Source organism: Microtus pennsylvanicus, chromosome 12 (genome assembly GCF_037038515.1).
Source record: "Microtus pennsylvanicus isolate mMicPen1 chromosome 12, mMicPen1.hap1, whole genome shotgun sequence".
NCBI lineage: Eukaryota > Metazoa > Chordata > Mammalia > Rodentia > Cricetidae > Microtus > Microtus pennsylvanicus.
This window is the reverse complement of record NC_134590.1, coordinates 53653162-53672590: the sequence shown is the minus strand read 5'-3', so window position 1 is coordinate 53672590 and position 19429 is coordinate 53653162. Positions and strand designations below refer to the sequence as shown.

The following is a 19429-nucleotide window of genomic DNA, read 5'->3' as shown; positions in this document are numbered from 1 at the left end:
TTATCTATGTTGTGCTAACAGATGTGGCAGGGCAGACATTGCAGACGTGGCAGGGCAGATGCTAACAGATGTGGCAGGGCAGATGCTGAGGAGCCAATTCTAGCATGCTTCTTTCAAACACTGACACAAGTCCTCAGGGAGCCAGGGTAAATTCATCAATAGCAGTTAGTACTTTGATCTATAGGAAAAGCCAAAATGGGTCTGAAATATGTTGCACCTTAACTAGACTATTTAAAAACCAAAGTATCATCTTGAATGTGATTCCCATATAACACAAGTACATGCTGACACCGTGACATTAAGATCCTTGTCAAATGTAAACAGCTTCATGTAAGAAGATATACTAATGGTCTATGACCAACATGCAGCCTATCCTTTCAAAACCAAAAACACAACTTTTTTTTTATCATTTAGGACAAGAGTTAACTAAACAATTAATTCAGCCCTAGTATTTATAAACTAGAAATAAGTTCTACACAATGAGACACCCATTCTATCAAATACAATAGTAATAGTTACTAAAAGAAATTCAGCGACCTTTTTAAAAAAAGATTACAAAATTGAATTTATTGAGTTTCACACAAGATGCACTTATAAAATTAGTACTGAATGCCATTATGACAGAAGTGAGTATCATCCACACTCTGAACAGCATCTGCAAAGGAAATGCATTCTTCAGAAAATAACACAGAAACACAAAATCCAAGTGGAACTGAAAGATACATGTAGGCCATGTTCTTGTTCTGATTAGGGCTGCGTTTGGCCAAGCTCTCTCCACACTGCTGCTAGTTGCAATGGGCACTTTCTTGATAGTAAAAAGACTATTTTAAAAGTGGGGCCCCACCGAAACACACACAAAATAAACGACAAAGTTCATTTTAAGCTTAAAACTGCTTCCTGGTTTTACAAGGCATGTATTACATCTCCAACAGCTTTAGATTCTGTTAGTGCAAATCATTAGAAACCCTCCTGTACTTTAAATGCATAAGCCAAAGCGTCAAAACTAGTTTTCTATTTATCCAGGATACAGGCACACCATCTAAAACTTGCCATCTGTGCCTGAAGTGTTTGTATGAGAGCAGTTTCACAAGTGAGACAGTAAAGGAAATGCAGTTAAGATACCATCTTCTGGACAGTTCAGAAAGCAGAAGTGGTCAATTTTCTTTTAAAGAGAAGTGCAGAAAAGGTTCTCAAGATAAAAATGGGGTGGTGAGAACTTGCCCTTGGATGATACCAACAAATAATGAAGCAGGAACAGCATCTTCATCTCAAACAAAAACCCCAAAGCACCTTTTGGTTGCTATTCCCAGTGTCCACAGTGTAGTACCCTCTCCTATCCCAGTACCCTTTACAGTCATGTGAGGGACTGTCCCAGCAAAGGCACCCACCGTCCCCTTCCCTGATAGAACACAGAGCCATGGAAGGACAAATGCATTCTACGAGCCCGGCAAGGTGATGCTGCTCAACCCGTTGTGAATACTTTAAAAGTGTTACTCAACCAGGTGGTGGTGGCGCATGCCTTTAATACCAGCACTGGGGAGGCAGAGGCAGGCGGATCTCTGTGAGTTCAAAGCCAGACTGGTCTACAAGAGCTAGTTCCAGGACAGGTTCCAAAGCTACACAGAGAAACCTTGTCTTGAAAAAACCAAATAAACAAAATGTTGCTTAAAACAAAAACCAATAAACTGGCCTGTTGATGGCAACCACTTTGATTTTGTGTATCAACAGCTTTTCAGCCAATTCACCACCAAGTCTTTCAATTTGCAATAACTGATGCAGCTTTAAAATGAAACCGGGTAAGCACACCTTACAGCTGACACTGCTCTGCGTGTTCATTACAGACTGCCTTTTACTGTGTCACTGCCATTACCCACATGGCTCACACTGCTCCGAGACTCTGAGACAGTTACACATGACCTTCATGAAGTAAACGGAGGGGCCGAGAGCTCTGTTTCCTATAAGATGCTGTTATTCACCATGTATTTATGTAGGCTTTTATTTTGCTTATTAGTTCAGATGTATTGCCAAGGATGACTCTGGTGGTAAGAACATTTATCTGGACTTATATTTAATAATTTTTTTTAGTGCTTTGGCAGGTGAAGTCAAGTTTGGAGAGAGTTTGTGAAACTGTATGAGGCCGGAAAGATAACCACGGTAAAAGCTTCACAGTTTCCCAGGGATGTCCTTATACTGACGAGGCCTTGAGGAAAATCCACCATTCAGGAAGCCCAGGCTGACGAAGCAAAGGAGCTCCTGCGGTCTCTGGCTTGGTGCCAGAAGCGCGGCTGCTGTTGGCCAAGCAGGAGGAAGTATTGTCTTCCATCAGCATTCCAGTCGAGGCCAGGAGCTGGCGCTGTTCCGTGATCTGCCCTTTTGCCAGGCCACATTACTGGAAGAAAGATACTAAGATTTGCTTGCCATTAATAATTTAAGTTTTTAAATAAATATTAAATGCCATTTTTAGCAAGTGTGTCCTGGCGGACCAGCATTTGTGGTCCCAGGGCCCGGCATCTTCACTCATCAGCCACAACCTCAGTCAATCCGGTTCCCACAGATTGTGAACCTGTCTATCTCTAGCAAATCTTTCTTTGAGGATCTGTGTTTTAATTCAGAGTTCTCCTGTGTTATGTCCTTCTCATCGCCATCTGGGGTTGTCAGAAACTGATCGGAATTGCTGGTCACAAGTAAGGGTATGACGTTTTCTTTCTGATGGACAGGCTGGCTGGTGGCAGAAGTGGACAGGTTCTCTTCTGTGGAAAGGCCTGTGGGAAAGCAGATCTATGGATTAGGAGATGACTCAGCCACAGAAAACGCTTATCAAACACCATGTTTTCAGGGGTGATGAAAAGTATCTGTTTTCTTTCTCTTAGATAAACAAATGAAAACTAAAAGCATACTGTGTAAGCTGTAATTCATAATAAAGTTCTGAGACTAGTCATACTCCATACATCCAAAATTTTGTGCACACCCATAGGTAATACTACCACCTAACTCTGGAAAGATCCTCCCTGTCTTTATAGTTCCCTCTTACATGGCCACAAACCAACAGAACTATTGCTTGAGTGAAAAACAGCACTTGCTCCTCACTTCATACTAAGGGCTAAGTAGGCCCTAAACACTGGCTCATCTCAGACCAGCATCATCACCTGCAGAAAGCCCCCACCTCCTCGTCCTAGCCCAGGAATTTAGAAGCCTGGCCTAGAAGGCAGCTGAGCGAGACCGGGACCCACTGACCTCTGATTTAAAATTTACTCCCTTCCCCTTTCCTTCTCCCAGGTGCTGTGGACCGGACCCAGGACTTCATGCTTGCTAGGTTAAGTGTTCAACCACTGAGCTAACATCCTCAACCCCATTCAATGCCCCTCCTTAGCCCAATTTGATCCTTCTAAAGAAGCTATAAATTAGAGTGAGCTGGAGATAAACTGCCACTATCTAAGATGCAACCTGGTAAGTTCTGCCATGTGTGCAGTCCTGCTGAGACACTGTCATCTGTGACTCTGAGAAGGTGAAGAGCTAAGCCTGTCTTCAGGGTTGACTTCCACCCCTCTTCAGAGCCTGAGTTCAACAACCCCTGAACCATCTCTAGCTTGTAGTCTCTTGACCTCTAGGGACCCTTCACAGACACTCCTCTTACGTATACTTCATGTGACATGACATGACCCCTCATCTGATGGCCATCCCCCATTAGACTAAGGACATGACTAACTTCTCGATGTAAGTAAGAGAATGCAGGATGATGCACCTGCACCTTCGCAACACTGACAGAGCTCAGGGTTCTCACAGCGACGTACAATCTAAAACTTGAGCTTCCACCTTAGCTTGAGAAAACACACAGGAACATGACCTTGCTTCAGACCCTGCACCAGCTGGTTTCCTTTACTCTCTCTGGATCAAGCTTTACACTCTCCAGCATGGTTGGGCGCTGTGTGGATGCACTGGCCTCCTCTCCCTTTCAAGTCTAAGTCAAGAGCCTTGAGAGAGTGACAGGGCCCAGTGGTATGGGGAGGTACGGTCCTCCTAGGCCTCAGACCAAGTCAGCCCTGACCAGCACAGCAGCTTCCGGGCTCGTGTTATCCTCTGAACACCAAAGTCTTTCACTGGCTGTGTCTGCAGCGCTTCCCATTCCTGACTGCAATCACTGTGCCTGACACAGGCTCTACCTATTGTTGTTCTTCCCTCCTCCCACTAGTCAGATCCAGTTCACCCTACTGCATCCCCGTGTGTTGATATGTAATAGGTGCTTAATAACCACCACCAGAACAGTGGGCTAGCCAATGAGAAACAGCGCTGGGCCAGGGGTATCTGTCCTAGACTAGAACTATTACAGGACCCAACAGTGACGCGGAATGAAGCGCGTCTCTAAAACCACTTAGCCTTGGCTGAGCAGCGATTTACTCAGAAGAATTCAGATGACCTCTGAAGCCAACGTACCTTGAGTGGACTTGCCCTTGCTCTGGGATTTACTGGAGGGTTTGCCGGGAGTGCTGGCTGGGGGAGGATTAAACAGCTTCTCTTCCATCTTGGCTTCCTTCACATATTGACATGACTTGCCCAACAGCACAATGCTGTTAAGTACTTTCAGGGAGATCAACCTTAGACAGAGAACAGAGTTGTGGGAATTGATCTAAAGCCAACCTCCTAGCCTGCTTCTGGGATGCACAACAGGGTGAGGGGAGCTTGACTGGTGAACATGAGTTCCTTGCACAAAGTTTGAGTTTCCCAAGGCTTTATCACAAAGGAAGACTTCTGATACATTATAATTCATGAGAAATTCTATCAGTCAGCAGCTCTTCCTAGTATAGATAAGCCAACATGTATTCTTGTATCGTGAAACAGGTAGATGCAGGTGAGCAAGAAATAAAAGATGATTTTTAATTCCCTATGTGGCATCCAGTCTATTATCAGCCATTTGCTCTACGTACATCGTCTGTACCTCCTCACTGTGCAGAAATGACACCCTATTTACAAGGTTGTGGTAGAGGCAAAGTGGGAGCAAGAAGAGGGATCTGGGGCCAGTGTGTGAGTGGAGTCCTTTATGGATGTGGGCAGAATCCTCCAGAGCTGATCAGAAAGAAGAGGACTGGGAGAGGCTCAGAGCCATGCTCAGTACAAAGGCCTGCTCTGCTTATCTGCGCGCCACCTGCTCCTCTGGAGGTCCTCAGGGCTGCATGCTCCCACTGGCGGGCATTCTGCAGCACTCCTGCCCATGCACCCCACATAAGCCAGCTCAGCTATGGATTTCCCAGATTTCTTTTTGGGCAAAGTCTCAGAACTCAGACGAGCTCTTTATTTTAGTTCACTTCTTGAAAAATCGAACGATGGCAAAACAACATTTGACATTTATGGTTATTATAAATTAAACTGTTTACTTCCTGCTTGTGTTTCCCAACCAGAAATGTTAAGCTAGTTGGGATCAACAAATTCACAAAAGGTTCAGCTGATATTATTAGGCTGATAAGGCACAGGTCCAGTGTGCTGAATATTAAGCTTGGAAAGCACACAGGAAAATCAAAGGTGTTTATGAATATGGAAAAGCTAGCACAGCGAAAGACCCTTCTCCCCCACCTCCCCACCAAAAAAAGTATGGGTAGAATACAGCTCTTGAACAAAAAGACCTTACTGTAAACTTATGGTTAAAGATTTAATCTTAAGTACATAGAATAGGAAAAATATTTTTGGATGCAATTAGCTTCTATTACATTTTACAGTTATACATAGTTTTCTGTAAAATCTAAACATATTCAAGAATAGTCAATCTTACCCAAAATAGAAGAGGATGACACAGGCATAGGACAGGATTCCTTGCACTTTAATTGAGCTTGTTACAACTCTGATGAGCTATCCAGAAACAAACCAAAACACACAAAAAACACAGACAAAACACAACCACAGATTAGTTAATATTTTAAAACTACTTTTTCTTCCTTATTTTAATATTTTAGAGTATACTTGCATCTAGGTCGAAGGGCTTGGGTCTAGATTTTCCAATTCATTGGCAATCTGCCTCCTATGGCATCTGTGGTGGCGTGGGTTTATGCAGGCAAATTCAGCATGCAGTGCAGCTGCCACAGACTCTCAGGGCCTCACATGGCCTACTTCACTGACTGTGCTTTTGCTTACACCTAACAGAGCTGTGGGAAACTCAATCCATAAGGTCTGTCTGTCGAAGCTCATCTAATTCTTGCTGGAGGAGAAAATACTGGCTGGACATTTTTCTCATTCCTGCTTTTTTCCTGTCCGTTGTTCAAATTCTTTAAGAGCACTCAGTAACTTGTAGGGACTATAGGGCAAAGGAAGACTTACACTGTTTAGGAAACTAAGCACACAATTAATTACTTAAAAGCCATGAAGCTCTGTCTCCTTGGCTAATTATGGCTAACACCTAGTTTCTTATGCAACAGAAGTATTATCCCTGGAATCTGGTGGGAGCAGCTGAGAAAAAACATTTACACATTAGAGGTGCAGGTCCTGGAAGTGGCTACATGGAAATGAAGCAGAGATAACTGGCCTCACCCAGTAATGCCAAGATTCTATTGTGATGCCTTAAATATAATTAAAATGTTACCATTAAAAGGTACAATAGGAATGAGATATGAGAACGGACTGTCATGTGTTCAATCAAGTTTCACTGTGAGAAAACCACCACGGAGCCCTTTACCTGTGTGTGCCACAGCCTCTAGTAGAGAAAGGGCTACTACCATTTAACTAATTCTTTTATTAAAAAACACTTGCACAAGCTAGATTTACCCTCATGACTGAATATATAATTTTTCTAATACCAGGAAATAGAAGTAGAAAAATTTGATATGCTATTGTTTTTCAGTTTCTTTAACTTTCACTAAATAACCTTTGAAATCTGAGTTTCTCAAAAATTTTAGGAGTTCCTTTTCTAAAGCAAAAGAAATTTGTTTTATTATATCATAAGCAATTAAAACCATAACAATGTTTAGGATATGGTTATGTATTAAGTGGTTGAAATTTAAGATTAAGCCTATCATCAACCACCATCTAAAAATGTTGGATAAAATCTAAATACAGCTGCTATGACTTCCAGTTTCTTGTTAGCTGACCTGGACACAACTGCCTTCAGGTCTTTTCATGTTCTGATGCTGGATTCAGTAGTGCGGAAGGTGTAAGGAACCACACTGCAATGCTCAGACCTGCTCGCCACTCACGCTCTGCAGTCTACATTTCTTTCCTAGGCATAAATTCCCAGCATCAGATCGATGGCATCTAGCACATCACTATCAAAGTGCCCTCTAGAAACAAGACGAGTTGTGCTGCCACCTCCATGTTCCAGTAGCCAGAGCAAAGTGCCCACTTTCGGGTCTATCTCCAATAGAGAAGAAAATTCTTTACTCAATGGATAAAAAAAGAATAGCCTCATTGTTAGAGAAACTATTTGGATAAGCAGTTCCTTGGATGTCACTTTTCTGCTGGATAGCTCAAAATCCAAAGGAATAATGATTTTAGAATTTAAGACAAACTCTTCTTTCGGGTTACTTATAATTTTTTGAAATACAAAGACTTGTTGAAACAAACTTACTGATAATCCATACTGATGTTTTATGATGATGGCTATCTCATTATGAAAACAAAAAAGCATGAACTTACCAAGACAGCCAGTGGGAGAGGAATAAATCCCATCCTCCGTGCTACCGAGTCACTGTAGTCTGTATATGCCTGCAGAGAAAGGTGAGAAGGAACCTAAACTATCACAACACATTTCAAATAAGAAATTATATCATTGCTACACTCTTTCAGAGATACAGTATTTAATGTTATTGCTGTATAAATAGTCAATGTCTAGAAAAAAATAAGTGTAAGTGTTTTATCTCTAGTACATTTAACTACTGGAGAGTTAATTTCAGAGAACACTTTAATGAAATGCTTACATTTTTCTGCCGGCTGCTAACAAGGTCAAAAGCAAGGCTGGCTCTATATTCGCTGTAGACCTGAAGGCAAATAAGAAAAAAAGTAAGATGTAGTCTAGAACATACACACAGTGGAAACGTTTAGACTCTGTAGATAAAAATGCTTGCTAACTGCTCAGGGACAGATGCAAGATGCTAACGAGCAGCCTGACGCCCACAGCTTGAGGAAGATACTCTAAGCTGTCCCGAGGATTTGCTTCAAAGAGGAGTAGCAGCCAATGACTATCATTCCCAGAGTTTAGAAGTTACAGAGATATGGCTGTTTGAAGCAGTGCTATATTAAAAAAAAATAATAATTCTTAAAATAAGTTTTTATAAAATAAGTTTTATAACCGTGTATTCAACCACAATAATAACAAAAGGATGGCGATAGTGAGGGAGACAGAAATGGACTGGACCTTATCAGAGTCATGGTAGCAGCTACTGGGGAGCATCACAACTATATTCTCACTAAAAATGGCATGAATCAAACCTTTACTATTAATTTCAGGTATTGAGAAAATGACCCTATGAAAAGAGAACCACCCTGTATTGAAGAAGCCAAGAGAGAAAATTTATGAATTCATTTTTGATTCCTGCTTTGCTGAAAGGACAGAAACATGCTTCAAGCATTTAGAAAACAGAATGTTACAACTGATACTCCATTCAGTTTTGAGGTAAACAATAAATAGGCTGTCAAAATACAACACAAGAAAATCAAGAAAGCTGCTGAGCCAATTCTCCATTTGGAACTAAGGCTGAGGCTGTGCCATGACACTCTCCACCTTCACGTATCTGGATAGTGATTTATAGGCACAGAACTATTTCTAAAGATCCTAGAGAGAATGATTACAACATAAAGCAAATTCTTTAAAGCTTCCTAAAGTGAGTTCAGAAGTAAAATGTACATCTTGTCTCCTAGGAGTTAGGTCCCTGTTTATATTCAGAGAAAAAAAAATTTTAAATAGGAAATATTTTGCAAATTAATCAAGGTTTTGATGTTTCTATTTTAAAAATAGATCTATTATGATTTTAATAACTCATAGATACAATAAAATAAAGGTTACACCTTTATGATAATACGGAGTCAAGGAAATATTAACTAGGAATTGCTAGAAATACATACATCTGCAGTGATGTCATTGAATTTGGTGATAAAGGCGTGCTTTACAATATCCACAGCAATTTCTGATGCGATTACCATACAGACATCAGGAAACAAGACCCAGAGATGATCTATAAAGCAGGGAAGAACCAGATAATTAGACCTCTTCATAAACAGAACCTGCACCTCAAGCTCCCAGCAATCTGGAACCTCCACCAGGGTGCACTGCAGTATTTTCAATCAATAGTGGAGAACTAGCGTTCTTTAATCACAGCCTTCATTCCAGAGTCATCTTACCAAGTCAAAGAATAATTAATGCTTGTTCAGCAGTTTGTATTATCCTAGCACCGCTTTACACGCAGGCCAGAGTCCACCAGAACCTCTGGCCTGGGAGGAAACCTCCCACTGGAGAGGGTAAGTGGTGAAGCCCTTTCCTCCTTGATCACCGTGATCACTTAAAGATCTGGTTCATTTATTTCAGAGCCACATAGACAAAACTTACTATATCCGTTTACTTTAACTGCTTACTTTTATAGCAAGAGACCTCAATTCAGTGCTACATAACTGATAAACACATCCACAGGCATCCTCTCTAGGCCCCAAACCATAGCTGAAGAGATATAAAGCAAAGATGTCTGGAAATGCTAGCAGGAGCTTACAGAAACTCAGCATGGACTCCTGGAGGGCAGGGCCGCCTACATGGCCAACACAGGGCAGTTTTTCTGAGTCTGGCAGAAGTTATGAGACTCTTAGAACTCTTAATACCAAATGCTGCCATCTCCTGTTATGTTCTTGGGCAAATTTTCTTTTTTTTTTTTTTTTGCTAATAAAGTAAACTCAGATTTATTGAGGCACATTTGGTAAGTTCATAGAGAGGCTCTCCCTTTGACATTCTTCAGAGACGTCATGGCAGTGTGGAGAGCTGATGAGATAAAGGGATGTCTATACTTGCAGCACACAGACATCTTTACCCAGAGACAACAATAGACCTGTGATTACAAAATCATCACGGGGCGGTTTGCATTAGCACTTCCTTCCTAGCTAGTGACACTCTGATCTTGCCTTTCTTTTTTTTTCTTTTTCTTTTTTTTTAAATTTATTTATTTATTAAGGATTTCTGCCTCCTCCCCGCAACCGCCTCCCATTTCCCTCCCCCTCCCCCGATCAAGTCACCCTCCCTCATCTGCTCGAAGAGCAATCAGGGTTCCCTGACCTGTGGGAAGTTGGGCAAATTTTCTAAGCAACTAAATTCTAGTTTCCTCATCTACAAAATGAGAATAACAGAATGTTTACTTTTCATTACTATAAAATTTAACTGAGATACTGATATGCAACCATGTGCTTTCCATGCAAAACAGTATTTTTGTTATTAGTTAGCCTGGGCACAAAGGAAAAAGAATTAAAAAAAAACCCCAGAAATATCAAAGCACAATGTCTAAAACTGAAAGCATCAAAGCATGGTGTTGGTTTGTCACTGTACAGTGGAGATAAAGGAGACTTAAAGTATGATTATAGGAATTCACGCATTCAGTCGTCAGATGGCTCAGGCCTTCCTTTGACATAACGATTCTGTTCCTTTGGGAATGATTCCATCTGGGCTCCCAGGGCCAGCCACACATAGACACTCTGTCTTTTGTGGTAACTGTGATGATCTTGTAAACACTATGCACCAAAAGCACCTAGGTAGGGGCCAGAGAAATGGCTCAGGGGGTAAAGGAATTTGCTAAGCCTGACCACTTGAGTTCATGTCCAAGAATTGCCACTGTGGAAGGAGTGAAGTGACTGTCACAAGCTGTTCTCTAACTGCATGAGTGTGCAAGTGAGCACTTGTACACACAGGCATGAGTGAGGACATGTGCGCACACATTTTGAAAGCATGTAGATAACTCAAAGTCAGGTGTTTTGCATGGGGGGCTTTCCCACTGTAAATCAAATGCCTTTGAATCTATTCAGATTAGAACTTGCTAAGACCCACGACTTGACCTTACTGTAAGAAGGTAACCTCTGGAAATGTATTTCCGAACTCAGTATCACTTCATATGTGGTCCTGATTCTTAAATGTCCCTGAAAACAGGGCATGGGTCATGTAAGGAAGCAAGGGCTTCTTTTAGAGGCTTAGGACTTCCATAATGTTGGAAGTAACATAAGAAATATGAAACACTGCCTGTTCCATTAAGAACAAACTGTACATTAAGAAAAAAAGCTTGACAAAGATCTGAGCTATCTGAGCAAGTTTTGCACTGTAATCACCTTCTACTCCATTAGCTTGTGAGTCCTGTGCATTTCTTAGCACTTTAAGCTGCATAGGGCTGGGCCACTTGTCTGGGATGGGGCATAGCAGTGCCTAGTTGCTAACCAAACAGGTGAATATTTGTGTAATTCTGACAACTTTTTGTCAGCCAGGATCAGGAGTGAATATAAGCAACACAATTACTGATTCACCCTATTTCTAAAATTCACCCCATTTAAACAATGATAAATGCGAGGAAGATCAAAGGCTCCAGTCTTAACGGGAACCAGAGTAACCACATAGCCCAGAGTAACCACATAGCCCACTCCAACAGAGAGCCCTGAGCTGCTGTGCTTGGTGGAGTATGCTTATCCACACACATCTGCAGAGATGACAGGGGTCTGATGAGAAATGACAGCACCCTACTCCATCTGGAGGAGCCATTTCTAACACATAAACCCTGGTACAGACAGTCCCTCCAGCACTGACTTCATTCTATGGAAAAGAAGATTTTTTTAAATTTATTTTTTAGTTTTTAGTTTTTCTGAAAACTAAAAAAGATAGGGTTTTCTCTGTGTAGTCCTGACTGTCCTAGAACTTGCTCTGTAGAACTCAGAGATCCATCTGCCTCTGCATCCTAAGTGTTGGGATTAAAGGCGTGCGTCATTACTACCCAGCCTTGGTTTATTTTAAAAGTAAACTTTACAGGACACCATATGTGATTCAAGAGGCACTTACCTGGATTCCAAGAAAACTGTTCCATGTTTCTTAAGCACACTATTAGCAAGAGCACATAATTTGTGAATCGTTCCTTAATATCTAAAAAAAAAAAAGAAAGAGATTGAACATTAAGTGCTAAAATATATTAAATAGGGAAATAATTAAAATAATTTTATTAAAACATCTGTTAAAAAATAAAGTGTTTTTTGGAACTCATGGGATTCCCTTTTAGATACCAAAATTCACAGTGCTCAAGTCCTTCAGACAAAACACTGCACTATCTATCTGGACATAATCTATCACCTTCTGTCATATGCTCGAAGTCATCTCCATCCTTAATAATATTTGATACAACTTAAGAACAATGTATAAAGTTGTTATGATACAACATTATGTAGGGAGCAGGGACAAGAAAGTCTTCACATGTTTAATGCAGATGTGACTTCTGTTTAGAATTTCCTACAGCCATAGAGGACTCACAGCTGAATGTGTGTGTGCACTTGTGCGCACACGCGTGTGCACAAATGTGCACATATCTCCATCCGTGCAAACCATTACTTCATTTCCCAACATATTTCTAGTATGCAAATTTTAAAAAATTAAAATGTTCAAATTGAGTCATTAAATGCCTCCAACAGTCTTTGGGAATATATGACAAGTGTTTTCATTTTGTAGAAGGAAAACAGAATCACAGAATAAAATACAAGACTTTGTGTGCTTCCAGGAAACATCTAACCTGGTAGTGAATGTGTATGTAATTTCCTACTTAAGAGAATGCTGGCCTTGTAACAGCACTGCTCGGTGGTATGCGGAGAATTTCTTGTGTGTGTGTGTTTATGCAGGTTTCACAGAAGTGTTTGCCCTATGTTAATAACTAGCCAATTAATTGGAATGAATTCAATGAAAACCAAGAATTGAATTCTTGCCAGAGACAGTTTATATATTTAATTTTTTCAGCTGTTATTTTCTTCTAGGAGTCAAGAAATAAATACGTGTGACAGTGAGTGTGAACCGTGTGTGTGTGTGTGTGTGCCTGGGAGCTGTGCTTAGGAACTCTCCCTCACAGTGAGTGTGAACCGTGTGTGTGTGTGTGTGTGCCTGGGAGCTGTGCTTAGGAACTCTCCCTCACAGTGAGTGTGAACCGCGTGTGTGTGTGTGTGCCTGGGAGCTGTGCTTAGGAACTCTCCCTCACAGTGAGTGTGAACCGTGTGTGTGTGTGTGTGCCTGGGAGCTGTGCTTAGGAACTCTCCCTCACAGTGAGTGTGAACCGTGTGTGTGTGTGTGTGCCTGGGAGCTGTGCTTAGGAACTCTCCCTCACAGTGAGTGTGAACCGTGTGTGTGTGTGTGTGCCTGGGAGCTGTGCTTAGGAACTCTCCCTCACAGTGAGTGTGAACCGTGTGTGTGTGCGTGTATGTGTGTGCCTGGGAGCTGTGCTTAGGAACTCTCCCTCACAGTGAGTGTGAACCGTGTGTGTGCGTGTGTGCCTGGGAGCTGTGCTTAGGAACTCTCCCTCACAGTGAGTGTGAACCGTGTGTGTGTGTGTGTGCCTGGGAGCTGTGCTTAGGAACTCTCCCTCACAGTGAGTGTGAACCGTGTGTGTGCGTGTGTGCCTGGGAGCTGTGCTTAGGAACTCTCCCTCAGAGTGAGTGTGAACCGTGTGTGTGTGTGTGTGTGCCTGGGAGCTGTGCTTAGGAACTCTCCCTCACAGTGAGTGTGAACCGTGTGTGTGTGTGTGTGCCTGGGAGCTGTGCTTAGGAACTCTCCCTCACAGTGAGTGTGAACCGTGTGTGTGTGTGTGTGTGCCTGGGAGCTGTGCTTAGGAACTCTCCCTCACAGTGAGTGTGAACCGTGTGTGTGTGTGCGTGTGTGCCTGGGAGCTGTGCTTAGGAACTCTCCCTCACAGTGAGTGTGAACCGTGTGTGTGTGTGTGTGCCTGGGAGCTGTGCTTAGGAACTCTCCCTCACAGTGAGTGTGAACCGTGTGTGTGTGTGTGTGCCTGGGAGCTGTGCTTAGGAACTCTCCCTCACAGTGAGTGTGAACCGTGTGTGTGCGTGTGTGCCTGGGAGCTGTGCTTAGGAACTCTCCCTCACAGTGAGTGTGAACCGTGTGTGTGTGTGTGTGTGCCTGGGAGCTGTGCTTAGGAACTCTCCCTCACAGTGAGTGTGAACCGTGTGTGTGTGCGTGTATGTGTGTGCCTGGGAGCTGTGCTTAGGAACTCTCCCTCACAGTGAGTGTGAACCGTGTGTGTGTGTGTGTGCCTGGGAGCTGTGCTTAGGAACTCTCCCTCACAGTGAGTGTGAACCGTGTGTGTGTGTGTGTGCCTGGGAGCTGTGCTTAGGAACTCTCCCTCACAGTGAGTGTGAACCGTGTGTGTGTGCGTGTATGTGTGTGCCTGGGAGCTGTGCTTAGGAACTCTCCCTCACAGTGAGTGTGAACCGTGTGTGTGTGTGTGTGCCTGGGAGCTGTGCTTAGGAACTCTCCCTCACAGTGAGTGTGAACCGTGTGCGTGTGTGTGTGCCTGGGAGCTGTGCTTAGGAACTCTCCCTCACAGTGAGTGTGAACCGTGTGTGTGTGTGTGTGCCTGGGAGCTGTGCTTAGGAACTCTCCCTCACAGTGAGTGTGAACCGTGTGTGTGGGTGTGTGTGCCTGGGAGCTGTGCTTAGGAACTCTCCCTCACAGTGAGTGTGAACCGTGTGTGTGTGTGTGTGTGCCTGGGAGCTGTGCTTAGGAACTCTCCCTCACAGTGAGTGTGAACCGTGTGTGTGTGTGTGTGTGCCTGGGAGCTGTGCTTAGGAACTCTCCCTCACAGTGAGTGTGAACCGTGTGTGTGTGTGTGTGCCTGGGAGCTGTGCTTAGGAACTCTCCCTCACAGTGAGTGTGAACCGTGTGTGTGTGTGTGTGCCTGGGAGCTGTGCTTAGGAACTCTCCCTCACAGTGAGTGTGAACCGTGTGTGTGTGCGTGTGCCTGGGAGCTGTGCTTAGGAACTCTCCCTCACAGTGAGTGTGAACCGTGTGTGTGTGTGCGTGTGTGCCTGGGAGCTGTGCTTAGGAACTCTCCCTCACAGTGAGTGTGAACCGTGTGTGTGTGTGTGTGCCTGGGAGCTGTGCTTAGGAACTCTCCCTCACAGTGAGTGTGAACCGTGTGTGTGTGCGTGTGCCTGGGAGCTGTGCTTAGGAACTCTCCCTCACAGTGAGTGTGAACCGTGTGTGTGTGCGTGTGTGCCTGGGAGCTGTGCTTAGGAACTCTCCCTCACAGTGAGTGTGAACCGTGTGTGTGTGTGTGTGCCTGGGAGCTGTGCTTAGGAACTCTCCCTCACAGTGAGTGTGAACCGTGTGTGTGTGTGTGTGCCTGGGAGCTGTGCTTAGGAACTCTCCCTCACAGTGAGTGTGAACCGTGTGTGTGTGTGTGTGCCTGGGAGCTGTGCTTAGGAACTCTCCCTCACAGTGAGTGTGAACCGTGTGTGTGTGTGTGTGCCTGGGAGCTGTGCTTAGGAACTCTCCCTCACAGTGAGTGTGAACCGTGTGTGTGTGCGTGTATGTGTGTGCCTGGGAGCTGTGCTTAGGAACTCTCCCTCACAGTGAGTGTGAACCGTGTGTGTGTGTGTGTGCCTGGGAGCTGTGCTTAGGAACTCTCCCTCACAGTGAGTGTGAACCGTGTGTGTGTGCGTGTATGTGTGTGCCTGGGAGCTGTGCTTAGGAACTCTCCCTCACAGTGAGTGTGAACCGTGTGTGTGTGTGTGTGCCTGGGAGCTGTGCTTAGGAACTCTCCCTCACAGTGAGTGTGAACCGTGTGTGTGTGCGTGTATGTGTGTGCCTGGGAGCTGTGCTTAGGAACTCTCCCTCACAGTGAGTGTGAACCGTGTGTGTGTGTGTGTGCCTGGGAGCTGTGCTTAGGAACTCTCCCTCACAGTGAGTGTGAACCGTGTGTGTGTGTGTGTGCCTGGGAGCTGTGCTTAGGAACTCTCCCTCACAGTGAGTGTGAACCGTGTGTGTGTGCGTGTATGTGTGTGCCTGGGAGCTGTGCTTAGGAACTCTCCCTCACAGTGAGTGTGAACCGTGTGTGTGTGTGTGTGCCTGGGAGCTGTGCTTAGGAACTCTCCCTCACAGTGAGTGTGAACCGTGTGTGTGTGTGTGTGCCTGGGAGCTGTGCTTAGGAACTCTCCCTCACAGTGAGTGTGAACCGTGTGTGTGTGCGTGTGCCTGGGAGCTGTGCTTAGGAACTCTCCCTCACAGAGCAGAGCTTCCATACCACCTGACTGTGGCACCGCCTGCCAGCACCATGCGTCTCATTGTCACCTCAGTGTCCTCTAAGGATTGTCCTTGCTTCGCCATTTCCCACTGCTGCTGCTCTACAACACGACTGGACTTTCCCTCCACCGCAAATCCTCTCAGGTGAGCTACCTTTACTGTCTGTGCCTTCCCTAAGTTCTTGAACTCTTCCAGTCAGAGCTGGTACCCGCCCTTCTAGAGCTGCCAAGCTTCTCATTTGTGGGTCTGAACTGGGCCTTTAACCCCTTGTGGACACAAATGCTGGGCTATCCATGAAGCCAGCGTATAAATCCTTACACAATACCATTTGTGTGGTAGGTACAGCAATGAGTTTTGAGGTGTGGAGTACAGACTCACCCCCTGTGAATGCACACTAAAACTGGAAAAGCACGTGAGGTTTTCAAGTGCATGTTCTGACTAGCTCCACAACACACGTTCACACGCTTCCATGTCTGTCCTAGCATAGTGCCTAGCAAAGTCAGCCCAACGGGAGGACATATTCTCTGTGCTTCATTAGAGATGGATCTGAATTTGTGGGGGTGCTTTTCTTAATGTACCTTTAACTGGAATTTTATACAGCTATTCACAAATCTGTCTCTGTATGTGTGCTGACTTCTTTCTAATTTTCATTCACAAACTTAAAGAAATATACTTATTTTAACCGTACTACTAAGAATGGCTCTATAAGACAAACTTGGTTCTTAACCCAATTATCTGCAAGGAAACTGAGCATCTATCATTTGAAGCAAGACTACTGGGTTGCTGAGATAATGGAGCCAGAATGATAGCAGTATTTAGCTTGTCTCCAGCTCTCGCACATAGAAGCTACAACATACAACATGACAGCCGTGTCAGCTGGAAGGGCACTGATGGGAGAGAAAAAAATTCTGTTTAGGGACTCTTGAGGAAAACAGTTCAGAAGACAGGTGATCCAAAATATGAGAAAATGAATAAAAATCAACCATTTCTGATAGGTAAATATAAGTTTGTAATATGAAAAATGACAGTTTTAAATAGTAAGGAAAGTTGACAAGCTAAAAATTAAATTTTTATTTCAAAAATCTATCAACCTAAGTATGAAATGAAACCCAGGAATAGTGAAAAGAAGTTTTATTCTGCTACTTTCTATTTTTTCTATTTTAATGTTTTACATACATCTTGAAGTCAAGGCTTTATTTACATAAACTGTGAGTTCTACTAAAACATATCTGAAATCTTTAAAAAGGGGTTTTCCTAGTGAAGTAAAATCTATAAATGCCATTGTGGCTCAGAGCTTTCAGACCCATCATGGACAGCCCCACAGAACTGTCTGGACCTCACTAATTTCCCATTTGTTCTTTTACTCTTTGAGAAATCTACAATTCTAAGCTATTTGCTTTAATTTATTCACCCATCTTTACTTTTGTCATTAATTTCCACAGAATGAAATGCACAGATCTTGAGTACATAGGTTGGTAATGTCTGGTGCCCTTTTAACTAGAAACGGAAGAGTTCTACCATCAAGAAAGTTCCTTTGACCCTTCCTCCAGCCATGTCCCATCCCCAACAAGTAACCACTCTCATTTCTGTCATTATAAATTAATCTGTCTGATTGCAGACCTCAGGAAAATGAAATTGTACTTTTTGAGGCTGGTGTTTGTTGAGGAACATGATGCTTGTGATGTACATAGCAGGCTATATCAGTATTTCATTTTTTCCTTTATTTTTATTTAATTTGTTTGGCATTACATGAATGTGCTGAAGTTTGTATAGTTTGTGGAGGCCAGAGGTGGTTTTGCTAAGGATCTATATGCCTCTCTTTCAAAAGGGACTTTCACTGTGCTGACGGTCGCTGAGTAGGTCAGGTTGGCTGCTAGGAGCCTCAGGGATCCACCTGTCTTCTTCCCCAAGGCTGAGATTAAAAGCGTATGCCCCTCATCCAGAGTTCTATGTTTCTCACAATAAGACTCGGGTACTCAGGTCAGGGTGGCAAAGCACTTTAGCAACCAGGCCACTTCCAGCCTCCATCTCCTTTACTTGCTGAGTAGTATTACATGGTTTGTATGAACGACCATTTATTTTATTCATGTTTTGTTTGATCCTGGGTCATTTCCATTTTGGGGCTACTCTTAGAGTAGAGTTGCCAAACTAACTCCCAGTGCTGAATTACAGGGAGTGTGAACGCTGAGAAGGAAGCTGTTCCAAAGCTTTCCAGAGTTGTTGCAACCTTTACACTCACACTCACCATCAAGGCACGAGACCCAGTTAGTGCCTGTCTTCCCATGACAGGGCACTGCAGCCTACAAGAGCATTCTCGTGGCCATGTGGTAACGTCTCATTTGATTTTCCTTTGTATTTTCCCAGTGATATTTTCCCTAATGATGCTAGGAACATTTGTGAGAACATACTGGCCATTTGAAAATTTTCATTTTCAAAATCCAAGTCTTCTGCTCCTCTAAATCAGATCACTCTTTCATAATTAACTGGCAGAATTTGCAATACATATTCAGGGATAATAAAGTCCTTTTCCCGATATATATAACCTCAACATTTTTCTCTTAACATAAATGTGATCTGCCTTTTCATTTAAAAAAAATGCTTTTCCTTCATTTTTATTTTGTGTGCCTGAGTGTTTTGCCTATGGGTATATCTGTGCTCCATGTACTTTCAGTGCCTAAGGAGACCAGAAGGGGCGTTGGCTTTTCTGGGACTGGAGTTACAGACACAGGTCCTCTGAAAGAGCAGCCAGTGTTCTTAAGTTCTGAGCCATCTCTTCAGTCCCTGTCTTTTCATTTTTAATCAGCATATATATTTTAAATTTTGAAATTCAACTTTTATATTGTCCTGATAGTTACTAATTTATTTGCGTAGTCTCTAAAAATGTTCCCCTATTCTTGTGGATATAGTCTCCCATATTTTATTTCAGAAATTTTAAGATGTAGCACTTATACTAATGGCAACAAAACATTTTGAATTAACTTGTTTGGAGGAGGACAGAGGTCAAAGTTCTTTCACTTAATATTTATCCAGATGTTAACACGACTAGGTGAAAAATACCTCACTAAATACGGATCTGTTTTAGAAAATACGATTTTTAAAGCTTTAAAAATTATTTTAAGATACAATTAATTTTCATTAAAATGTTATTTAACGTTTATGGTAATGAGTCACTTTCAACAAATGTTAATTATAGCTACAATCAGAATCTAACTA

General features: G+C 43.1%; 1 protein-coding gene across 1 annotated transcript in view; it reads right to left on the bottom strand.

Moving 5' to 3' along the window:
- Positions 1–538: 538 nt before the first annotated feature.
- Tapt1 (transmembrane anterior posterior transformation 1) overlaps positions 539–19429 on the bottom strand; it is a 50674-nt gene continuing 31783 nt past the window's right edge. Inside the window, exons 8-14 of the mRNA XM_075943666.1 lie at positions 11987–12067; positions 9040–9149; positions 7896–7955; positions 7615–7683; positions 5762–5838; positions 4432–4592; positions 539–2762 (exon numbers count right to left, since the gene is read on the bottom strand). Coding sequence (XP_075799781.1) covers positions 2533–2762; positions 4432–4592; positions 5762–5838; positions 7615–7683; positions 7896–7955; positions 9040–9149; positions 11987–12067 — 788 coding nt within the window. The 3' untranslated portion in view covers positions 539–2532. The remainder of the gene's footprint in view (positions 2763–4431; positions 4593–5761; positions 5839–7614; positions 7684–7895; positions 7956–9039; positions 9150–11986; positions 12068–19429) is intronic.